At 47.1% G+C, this 12,269-nt stretch overlaps 1 protein-coding gene across 4 annotated transcripts in view; it reads left to right on the plus strand.

Annotated features, from left to right (window-relative positions):
* EFHB (EF-hand domain family member B) overlaps nucleotides 1-12,269 on the plus strand; it is a 39,800-nt gene that overhangs the window by 13,710 nt on the left and 13,821 nt on the right. Inside the window, exon 1 of one of the 4 annotated variants that reach the window (XM_083188760.1) lies at nucleotides 8,896-9,059. The exons of the other annotated variants lie outside the window; for them this stretch is intronic. Coding sequence (XP_083044886.1) covers nucleotides 8,994-9,059 — 66 coding nt within the window. The 5' untranslated portion in view covers nucleotides 8,896-8,993. Of the gene's footprint in view, nucleotides 1-8,895; nucleotides 9,060-12,269 lie in introns of those variants that run through there. 4 annotated transcript variants of the gene reach the window in all.

Consider the following 12,269-nt stretch of genomic DNA (forward strand, 5'->3'; position numbering starts at 1 on the left):
ACTCTTTAACTATTACCCAATCTCTATTCTCCTTACCTACAAACACCTTGAACTATTGTCTACAACCCCCTCACAACTTTTCTTTTCTTCCTATTCCCTGCTTGACCAATTCAGCTTGGTCTATATTTTCTGTTCTCCATGGAATCTGTTCTTGTTAAAAATCGGCAATGACCTTCTTGCTGGCCAATCACTACTTTCTTCTCATTTTCATTGGCCTCTTTGCTGAATTTGACATTTTGAACCACCTTTTCCTCCTGCAAAACTCCTGTGGTTTGCATGATTTAGCCCATTCCTGATTGTCCTCTTACCTCTCTGCATGTTCTTTTTGTTTCTCCTCTCGTGATACCAATTTTCCCCCACTTTCACTACCTGTAGGTGTTCCTCAAGGTTCTTTACTTAGATATCTTCTGTTATCCCTTTATACATTCTCTTTAGGTGAGCTCATTAGCTCCTTTGGTCTCGAATATCATCTTTATGCTGATGACACTAAGATCTAGATTTCCTCCCCTAAACTTTCCCTCTCTCTCCTCATTCGGATCTCCAGTATTCTCTCTGCTGTTGCTTCTAGGATGTCCAAGTACTTTCTTAAATGTATTGTTACGATCCATACTACATCCATATTATTTTGTGGCTTAGCTCTGTCATCGGTCCTATATCTCAGGAGTTTTATGTTCTCTGGCTTTATCTCTGTTCTCCAGTATCATGCGTTCCTGTCAGTCGAGTTCACTATCTGAGAGTTCTTCTCTGCATGCTAACTGCAGTCTGTGCTGAATGTCCTGTGTTCAGAAACCAGTCTTTTGTTCTCGCACCAGGGCCGGTGCAAGGCACCGGAGTGCCCCAGGCGAGTCGGGGTGGAGGCGCCCCGGTGCCGGGGGGAGGGAGGGGGGGGTGCCTGTGTAAAAAAATTGCTGCCCCGGCGTCCCTGCAGTGCTGGGGCGGTCAGGGGTGTCCGTGCCGTAGGGGTACCTGCGGCGCCGTCATGTGTATAAAGCTGGCTGCGGCCGGCGGGGTCCCTGTAGTGAATAGCAAATAACTAGCGCTTCCCACGCCGCCGCGCACATAGCGCTAGTTATTTGCTATTCACTACAGGGACCCCGCCGGCCGCAGCCAGCTTTATACACATGACGTCGCCGCAGGTACCCCTACGGCACGGACACCTCTGACCGCCCCAGCACTGCAGGGACGCCGGGGCAGCAATTTTTTGACACAGTTCGCTGGGGGAGAGGGGCGAACCGGCGCCCTAGGCAAATGCCTAGAGCTGCCTAGTGGTGGCGCCGGCCCTGTCTCGCACAATGACTTCTGCATATTGTGGATGATTTGAAGTGTGATTCTCTGCAGCCCCCCATCAATATCCAGATTTCCCTCCAGAGCCCAGACACTTCCAGGTTGGACACGCCCATCTGACTCTCCTGAAACACTCAGGGCACTGTTCCTGGATCCCCTGACTGCAGTGACCAAGTAGCTAATATCCAGCAGTATAAACTCCATTTCCTGAATGCCTTAAATCACACCAGTGCATTGTATCACAGCCTGAGCTGCATGCCGTATCTGAGCTCCTGGAACCTTCCATAGGAGGATGCTCTGTAAGTGTTCCAGATTAAAGTTATTTGGGGTTATTCCTATGGTTCTGACAATTTCTTCAAGCAGCCTATTTAAAAACATTTTGTATCCCAATTGCATACTGAGTGAGAAATATCTACACAATAATCAGATAATACAGAGATCTTGGTTGCATATATCTGCAGATATAGGGCTAAGCCCCCAGGCCGTACGTCAAGGCGTCTCTGTGTCACTGGGGGTCCCTAATACTGGGTAGGGGTCTGGGGTGTGGGCCCCCATCATGCCGGCAAAGGTCGACCACTCCAGGGCAGCACACAAATGAAAATTAGTAGGGGTAAGATAATAAGAAGCACATAAGTGCTATGTAAGGAAGCGACGGTGTGATTAAAATAATACAAAATATATACAATGTGATAGGAAAAACATAAGTGTTAATAAAGTGTTAGGGTGTGCTAACCTGGAGCAGCCCAGCCATACCAACACAGGGGGCACCACATCCCCAAACCCATCCCATAAACAGTAACAAATATGTCTGGGTCTAATAGCCCAGTGTAAGGCCACATGATAATGGCTTACAACATCTGAGAGCCAGCTTACCTGGAGATACCCCTGGCTTCTCCAACGGCACTCAGGTGTCAGCAATCCCTCCTAATGCTGACCCATCTTTGCCTTTCTCAACTACACAACACATTTATTGGCAAGCTGCTCAATCAGATTGTTGTGATGTCACACAGGTGCTAAAAAGGGAGGGGTAATTCTGGTTAAGAAACAATTTTTTGTATCCAAATTGCACACTGAGTGAGAAATATCTACATAATAATCAGATAATAGAGTGATCTTGGTTGCATATATCTGTAGATATACTGTAGGGCTAAGCCCCCAGGCCATACGTCAAGGCGACTCTGTGTCACTGGGGGGCCCTAATACTGGGTATGGGTCTCGGGTGTGGGCCCCCATCATGCCAACACAGGCTGTCCACTCCAGGGCAGCACACAAATGAAAATTAGTAGGGGTTAGTAGGAAGCACATAAGTGCTATGTAAGGAAGTGAAGGTGTGATTCAAATAATACAAAATATATACAATGTGATAGGGAAAACATAAGTGTTAATAAAGTGAGGGTGTGCTAACCTGGAGCAGCCCAGCCATACCAACACAGGGGGCACCACACCCCCAAACCCATCCCATAAACAGTAACAAATATGTCTGGGTCTAATAGCCCAGTGTAAGGCCACATAATAATGGCTTACAACATCTGAGAGCCAGCTTACCTGGCGATACCCCTGGCATCTCCAATGGCGCTCTGGAGTCAGCAATCCCTCCTAATGCTGACCCATCTATGCTTATCTCAACTACACAACACATTTGTTCGCAAGCTGCTCAATCAGAGGTAATGTCATTCAGGTGCCAACAGGGAGGGGTAAATCTGGTTAGGAAAAAAAACATTTTGTATCCCAACTGCACACTGAGTTAGAAATACGTATCTACATAATAATCAGATAATACAGAAATCTTGGTCGCATATATCTGCAGCTATAGGGTAAAGCCCCCAGGCCGTACGTCAAGGCGTCTCTGTGTCACTGGGGGTACCTCTGTTTTTCCAAGAAACAAACCAACCAGCCAAGTTAATCCATGGTCCCTCATCACCAAGTTACTAACACATTTGTAGCGTAAGAATGCATAATTTGATTCCATGATCTGGAACCTGACTAGAGAAGGAGTTGTGGCCCTAAGGCTTTAATGCCCACCAGGGATTTTCCTACGACATACCAGTGGGCCAGCCCAACCATGTTTGTATTTGTACTTTTGTACATTGTAATCCGGCGTGGTGGAAAAGTTGTGTCCATTTTTAACTATTTTAAGTCATATTTTGCCAATGCAGGTTCAGCTTAAAAATAAAAGTGAAACTGCATAATAAAAATGTGACTATAAAATGGCCAAAAATGGCCACAATTGAATAGTGAAGTCTATCTTTTTTTGGCTAGCTGAAAAAAACACACCTTAATTGAATACCCCTCATAAAGTAATACTTTGACCCCCATGATGTCATCAGGGTATTACAGGGACTAACATGGAATTATGGGTATTTAATGGTGTGCTGTGTACAGCAGTAGCGAAGTGAGGCTCCTGGCTCGCAGCATGGCAAGCGAAGCATGCAATGGTACACGTTACACTGCTTGGGTGTTCACGTGGTGAGGTGTTGACATTGACACTAAAGAAACATGAAAATCGTATGTCGACTTTTTCATGTGCCAACCTTTGTCAATGTCAACCTTTTGACTGTCTTCCTAGACATTGTCTGTAAGCTATACCACACTCATATAATAGATGTGTTTTCAAGAACTTCTAGATTGTCATTATTTATTAGATATGGACATTGTGCTTGTACCACCTGCCTCCCACTTTCTCTTCCTGTCACCCACTGCTCTACATAACCCTCTGCATGGCCTTGCTTTTTGTTATATGTAAACCTCTCCCTGCAATATGCTGTCACCATCTGCCTCTCCCTATCACTCAGTGCCCCTTTGCTTCCCTGCCTTTGGCTGTCACCCTTTGCCTCTCCCTGTCATACACTGGTTCCCCCTCCCTTTTTACACTACCATGTTCCACTGTCACCCTCTGCCTTATACTGTCACCCTCTGCCTCTCCTTGTCACCCACTGCTGTATAGAATGTTATGAACTATCGATAGAGTGGAGGAGGGAGGGGCCCAAATTATATTTTTGCTTCTGGGCCAACAACACACAGGTTTCGTCACTGCCCTGTACATCCAAGTAGACTGTAAATTGTATTTTTACTTATGGCTTATGAATAAGCCAGACTTTAGTGTGTAATATCACATTACAGTTTAAACCATATTCTATAACATCAATGAATTTTGTTTCATACCTTCAATGCAAATTACAAAGCACCCCAATGTCCTAGGTATCACCTGCTGGGATGCATGAAGTTTTGACTCTGAGCAGAGGTACAAAGTTGAAATTATAGTAAAAGATACTTTTATAACCTTGTATGTTTTCATTTTTTCTCTGCTTGATTCCTTTCTTGTGATTTTACAGAATTCACACATAAAACAGAGCTAGAGTAATAATAGTATCCACTATTTTTTCCCAATATTGGAAAGATATTTAAAGATCAGTTTTGATAACTGTATGGTGGAGTAAATTGGGTAATACATTTTTGCAATTTGTATTTAAATAATTTTCTACATTTTAAGAAAGGCATCTGCACACAATAAAATATAAGTAGTAAAAAGTAATCATTCATTTCAAAAATTGTCCCCTACCTGTCACGTTACAGGCTGTGGAGCCTATATACAAAGCTCTGGAGATATATAAACTGGACAGAGATAAACTACCAGCCAATCAACTCCTAACTACCATTTTTCAAACATAGCCTGTAACGAGATGCCATTATGATGGCATTCAAAGGACCTGTGCCAAAATCCTGACTGGCAGCCACAACACTGGCACCAGAATACCTGTTGGGTAATGGTTCAGTGGGATGCTGCTGTCACTCTTCTGGCCATCGGCATCCCATCTGCTGATCAAGCTTACTGAATCCGATGTAACATAGCAGTTAGGAGCTGATTGACTGGAGCTTTACCTCCGTCCACCTTATCTCTCTCCAGGGCTTATTAAATAGATCCTAAATAGATCCTGGGGTCTTTTTATGCAGCACAACTGCAACTTTATGGTAATGCCAGAGCTGCAGGATTTCTAACAGGGATGCCAACCAGCTGCATAGAAAGTCGCACACCTGTTGTATAACTGAGCATTAGAGCAGTCCTGCAGTTTCTCAGAATGTCGGTCTGAATAAGGCCAGTGGTGCAAGTGTGTAATTGGAAACACCCACAACAGGAATACCCTGTAATCACACTGTGCACCCCAGTGGAAATCCTTGGGATGGATGAGCAGTGTGACTAATTTCAGTAAATGTGATTTAATTATGGTGATCCTTTCACCATGAGGTTTTCCTCCATACTACAATGATGGCTGTTACTTCTTCTGAACCAAGCTCCTTGATAAAGGTCTGTGGTTTAAGGACTGAACCGTCGGGGCATATGGAAGGATATATGAAAATTGCATTAAGTATCTCAGCATAATCTGATTAACCACTGGAATAAAAGAAACATTATTGAATCTGATAACAAAGTTTGTATACTGGGAACCCTGGGACTATATATATACGACGCCCACTGACGAAGTCTTGTGATGAAACGCGTCAGGGTGTGGCCTACGTCGCTCCTGTTACTGCTCCCCAGACGTGTTCTCCAGAGGGAGGACACACATCCCCATGGACTGTCTGTTATGCGGGTGACTGGCAGGTAGGACTTACAGTACAATAGGAAGGGGATATGGTCGGTTGGTCGACCTAAAGATGGTCGACAGTCATTAGGTCGACACAGTTGGGTCGACATACTGCAAGGTCGACAGGTGTCTAGGGAGACAGGTGCTTAGGTCGACACAAGCGTTAGACCATGTCGTCCTAACGCTTGTGTCGACAGGTGCATAAATCGACACAAGCGTTAGGTCGACATGGTCTGGGTCGACAGTCAAAAGGTCAACACTGTTTTGTGAGCCGACATCTGCTGACAGGCAGTATTTCATGACCTACCATCCACTAGGGCGTGGTGGGAGAATAAAATAGTGTGCCAAGCGTAGCAAGGTACCGTGCCCGAAGCATGGCAAGCGCAACGAGCCATGCAAGGGGACGCGGTGCATTTTCATCTGTGTACATGTTGACTGTGTCGACATTCGGGTAAAAAACGCTTGTGTCGACCTTAGCACCTGTCGACCTTGTCCCATGTCGACCTAGACACCTGTCGACCTTGCAGTATGTCGACCCAATGGTGTCGACCTAATGACTGTTGACCATCTTTAGTTCGACCAACCCATCCAAACCCATAGGAAGTCACTGCCAGTCACAGTGAAGCCAGTGCAGTCTAACGGGCTACAGCTGGCTTCGCTAACACTGAGCACAGTGACGGATTTTATCTGGGGGGGGGGGGCTGCAGTCCTGCAGACCATAGGTAAAAACGCCCACTGCTTGTTTGATTTGCTAATACTAAGCAAAGGTGTGGGGATTAATATATTGGCAGTTTTCACCAGAATTATGACGAGTATTTGAGCTTTTATATACTGTATGCATGATATCAGGGGCGCCGATTTACATTTTTTTCTGGTGGGTGCTCTCCCCCCCCTAACCCCCAGACTGAAGAGATTATCGCCCACCCACCCCCACCCCCCCGGGACTCACCCGCTACTCGCGTAGGGGATCCTGGCAACGCCGCAGCGGGGTCCCAGCAGCGGATATGTTGTAAGCAGCAGGGTCCCTGCGGAAGATGGGAACTAGCAGTGGTATTAATACTGCTACTAGTTCCCATCCGCCGCAGGGACCCCTGCTACTTTCCGTGGGTGCTCGGGCCCCGGAGCATCCACGGTTTCGGCGCCTATGCATGATATGCAGGTTGCAGGTCTTTGACTAGGTTTTTCTTGTATGTGACTGGAGGATTCAGGAGAAACTGAAGGCAGACACAAAGAATGGTTGGGATGTAACAGCCACTGCACCTGACATTCTTGATTTCTTTATCCAAAGTCGTTGGAAAAAACATACCTCATCAAGTGACTGGGCTGGTCCCTTGAGTTCATTTAATTCAAATGATTTTTAGTTAGCAAGCCCATATTTTTTATAGCCAGTAATTGTTAGTGAACACCCCCCCCCGCATGCAATGCACTAGAACAGGGGTGTCAAACTCAAATTCATCGGGGGCCGCATCAGCAGTTTGGTCACCCTCAAAGGGCCGCTGTATAATAATAATGCAATGACACCACAGGCTGCTCCCGCTGTATAATAATAATGCAATGACACCACAGGCTGCTCCCGCTGTATAATAATAATGCAATGACAGCACAGGCTGCTCCCGCTGTATAATATAACAATAGTAATGCCATGACACAAATTATTATACAGGGGGAGCAGCCTGTGGTGTCATTGCATTATTATTATACAAAGGGAGCAGCCTGTGGTGTCATGGCATTACTTTTATATTATACAGGGGGAGCAGCCTGTGGTGTCATGGCATAATGCCATGACACCACAGGCTGCTCTCCCTGCACAATAATAATGACACCACAGGCTGCTCCCCCTGAATAATATAAAAGTAATGCCATGACACCACCACCAGATATATTGTTTTTTTTATGTAACTTACTGTATTTTATCCCTCAGGCTCCTTTACTGCTGCTGCTGCTGCAGCTCCAGTAATTTCAATTCCACTCTCTGCGCCACGGCCTGTCCTGCTGCGGCCCCCCGACTCGGCCTGCCTTCCTTCCTCTCTGCAGACGCGTTGGTGGGAGGCGTCATCGTCATGACGTCCCCACCCAGCGTCTGCCACTGCCTCGAAAAGAGGGAACAGGCTGCCGGGCCCTCCTCCACGTAACCGTGGAGGCCGGCGGCCATGTTCCTGTAGCCGCAGACATCTTAAAAGACCACAGGAACATGGCCGCCGGCAGTGCAAAAAAAACTTCTCAAAAAAGATCTAAAAAAAGAGAATAAAAGGTGAAGGCTGGCGGCGGCTGCGTGGGCCACATGACGAGGTCTGTCGGGCCGGATTTGGCCCGCGGGCCTTGTGTTTGACACCCGTGCACTAGAAGGCTCAGACTCTAATGCGCATGTGCAGTTTGTAAAAATGTTTGCAGTCATTCTTCCACCAACTTCTACAATGCTGATGGACTACAGAGGGGTAAGTATTAAACAAATGTGTTGTGCGTTGTGGGCCCCCTGGATTTAGGGGCCCGTGTGCACTGCACGCACCGCACCTGTTAGAAATAAGCTACTGGTGGGAGGTGAGATGCTGTGGTTGGAGGAAGAGCAGCCCCCTTGCCCTATGCCCATTTTTTATCAAATTATTTTGTACATTTGTATTTAAAATAAATAAAAATAAAATAAAACATTCTCATTCATAAAGACTACATAATAATAATAGGGACATTACTTTAAAAATAGGAACTCATTAGAAACCACAATAAATTATTAATATTAAATATTAACAGAACAAATATTTTACTAGTTCTGACAAACAGATTATATGGTAAATATGATAATTCAGCTGAGATTGTGTCATTCAGCTCAGGTTGTTGTTGAAAGATCACAGATAAATCAACTCTATGAAATGTGGCAAGTTTCCAGAACACGGGTTATGAATATGTTTCATATGTACAATTCTGCCCATAGTTCATGACAGCGATACTGATACTACTAAATACAGTATAAAACTACACTGAAAGTTCCTGCTCAGCGATCCGCTCTCACGCGTCTGGTTGCCAGGCAACAAGGAGGTAAGATAAATAGCGGCGGTTGCCGGGCGCCTGGCAGAGTGTACACTGTCTGCGGGGCTGGGGGATCGGTCTGAACTTTCCATGTGAGTCCCGGGGATGGCGAGCTACGAGGCTCCTATCTACAGCGGGAGATTTACAGACCGCTCCCCGCATATCCGCACGGTAAGTAATTAGCTACCATGTGAGCTCGTACTGTTTGTTATTATAGATAATATGCCGGTGTCACACCGTATGACTGTGTTGTTGTCACAATGTACAAGTTCCAGGGTTACAGAGCATAAAATATGTAGTTACATATCACATTACTGCTGGCTGGCTCACTACCTCAGGCCAGAGTTGTGATGTTATTTTCATCTTCATTGTGACAGCATATACAGTACTGTGGGCCTCATTCAGACCTGCTTGCTAGGCTGCATGTTTTCACAGCCTAACGAGCAGGTTAATGCCGCCCCCACTGAACGCATTCCCCTTCCACTGCATGAGTCCCTGTACAGGGATGCGAACAGATGTGTACGTGTACACATTCCTTCGCATGCGGCCGCAGAAAGGAGAAATAATTCCATGGTTATCCTCGAAAGATTTCTTCTCCTCTGCCCGGCGCTCACAGCCACCGCCGCTGCCGCGTGACCCAAGAGTAATGAAGCGGCCCCTGTATACAGCATAATGCCCCTTTTATTGTGTCACGTCATTATCATCACCCTCATCTGAAATGTAGCACTCCTTTGCCAGTCATGATGCACAAGTTTTAAGATGATAAAATTATTTGGTTGAAATATTTATTTGACCTATTCTCATTTGCTTGGGTGTAGTATAGCTCACAGGTAATGTCTAGGGCAGGGGTCTTCAACCTTTAAGACAGTGTGGGCCACATTAAAAAAAATCCAATGAAGCCCGAGGGCCACTAAGCTACAGATGGAGCCATGCTCATTCATGCAGCACTTGGCGTGCCACGGCATGAATGGGGCGCGCATGCATGCGATGCTCGCGTGCCCCATTCATGGCAAAATATGCGCAAGAGTGTGAGATGATAACGTGTCTCTGTCCTGGTGATCGGAGCACCGAGACAGGTCATCTTGGGCGCCGGCGCTACAGATGAGCGTGGCTTCATCTGTATACTGCGGTATTTAGCACAGCACCCATAGACATCACAGCTACCCTATAAGGACAGCACAGCCCCCATAAAGCATGCACAGCTCTTCATAGATAGACAGCACAGGCCCCATAGACCTCACAGCCCCCCATAAAGCAAAGCCCTTCATAGATAGACAGCACAGGCCCCATAGACCTCACAGCCCCCCATAAAGCAAAGCCCTTCATAGATAGACAGCACAGGCCCCATAGACCTCACAGCCCCCCATAAAGCAAAGCCATTCATAGATAGACAGCATAGCCCCCTCATAGATATTCACCACAGACCCCCATACTCTGCACATAACCCCCACACCCCCAATAGATTGTCAGCACAGACCCCATACTCAGAACATAACCCCCTTACCCCCAATAGATTTTTAGCACAGCCCCCATACTCAGCACATAACACCCCACCCCTCCATAGACAGTCAGCACAGCCCCCTCCATAGGTAGTCAGCACAGCCACCCCACCTCCATAGGTAATCAGCGCTGCATAGCCAGCCCCCCCCAATAGATTGTTAGCACAGCCAGCCCCCCATAGATAGGCAGCACTGCACAGCCAGCCCCTGTAAATAGTCAGCATCGCATTGCCAGCCGCCCATAGATAGCACAGCCAGCCCTGCCACAGCCCTGCCACAGATAGTCAGCACCGCACAGCCAGCCCCCCCATAGATAGTCAGCGTCGCACAGCCAGCCACCAATAGATAGCACTGCATAGCCAGCCCTACCACAAATAGTCAGCACCGCACAGCCAGCCCCCCCCCATAGATAGTCAACGTCGCACAGCCAGCGCCAGCCCCCCAAAGAGAGTCAACGCCGCACAGCCAGCCCCACTATAGATAGTCAGCACAGCACAGCCAGCCCCTCCCCCCCCCCATAGATAGTCAGCCCCACCGCCCCCTGTAGAGAACTTGCCTGCACAATGTCTTGTGCCGGCTCCGTCTCTCTGGCCAGGTCATCGTTGAAAGGGCCGACCTGCCCCCCCCCCCCCTCCTCCAGCCATCTGCATTTCCTTTTACTTAAAAAAAAAGAAAAGAATATATATATTAAATTATAACAGCTCAGCAGGCCTATCGTGGCCCGCGGGACACGGGTTGAAGACCCCTGGTCTAAGGTGACATGCACAAAGTCAACATGCACAAGGTCGACATTGACAACAGGTTGAAGTTGCATTGTCGGCCCAATCAAAAGGTCAACACGGAAAAGGTGGAGACACAAAAAAGGTTGATTTTTTTCCTCTGTTTTTTTTTTTTTTTAATATCAATGTTAACACCTTAGCACGTGGACCCCCATTTAGTGTACGGCAGGCATCCCCTCACATGGTATGCTTCATTCCTAAAAAATTGATAAACCTGTGTCAACCCTTTAAATATTTAAGTCTTTTCCATGTCGACCCATTGCTTGTGTTGATCTTTTTCAATTCCAACCTTGTACATGTTGACCTTTTGGCTGTCAACCTAGATATGGAGTATACAGTTTGAATGTTATAATCTGCATATCCCATATTTAACAAAGACAGTAGCTGTGATACAGTACAGTATGGTGATAGGCTTGAGCCATACATTTTAGCCAGATCCATTTTGCAGGACGGGGTCTGCAGGAAAGAGATTGCACATGGTCTTCTAAGTGGCCCTCTACACATATGCGGTGGTGCCCCACCCACCAGATCTCACTGCAGCAAAAACGCTATGGCCCTTATTCTTGTTGAATCGGTCGGAAGCGTATTTTTGGACAGGACCCAAGTGTTCTTTGCCCCGCCTTTCGTACGGATCGCTCACATCGTACGAATGCGGTAAGACGCCGACCGAACGCACCGCAAGTGGATTTTTCATGTGAACACCTCCTCCATCTGTGGGAACCTCCCCCATCATTCGATGGTTGCCGACCATCGAATGATGGACCGAGTGGTCAGGCAGCACCGAGTGCTCCAGACCACTCGGGCATTTCTCCATGCAAAAGCAGGGATATGGGCGGGCAGCTGACATCCGGCTATGTCAGCTGTCTGCCCCCCACACGTGCATCACGGCCAAATTACCATACGCACACCCAACGTTTTCATGGGAACGCCCATGAAACACGGGGCGTATGCATATGGTAATGAGCCCAAACAGCCCTTCACGCCCCTCTCCACCCCCCGTTCGTTTTCTGTAAAGAATTCACGCCCTATTCGGACGTGCGCGGCGTTCGCACATGCGCAGATACACCTCTGCACATGCGCATTCGGAGCCATCCGACTCAATC

Source organism: Crinia signifera, chromosome 5 (assembly GCF_055691185.1).
Source record: "Crinia signifera chromosome 5, ASM5569118v1, whole genome shotgun sequence".
Classification (NCBI taxonomy): Eukaryota; Metazoa; Chordata; class Amphibia; order Anura; family Myobatrachidae; genus Crinia; species Crinia signifera.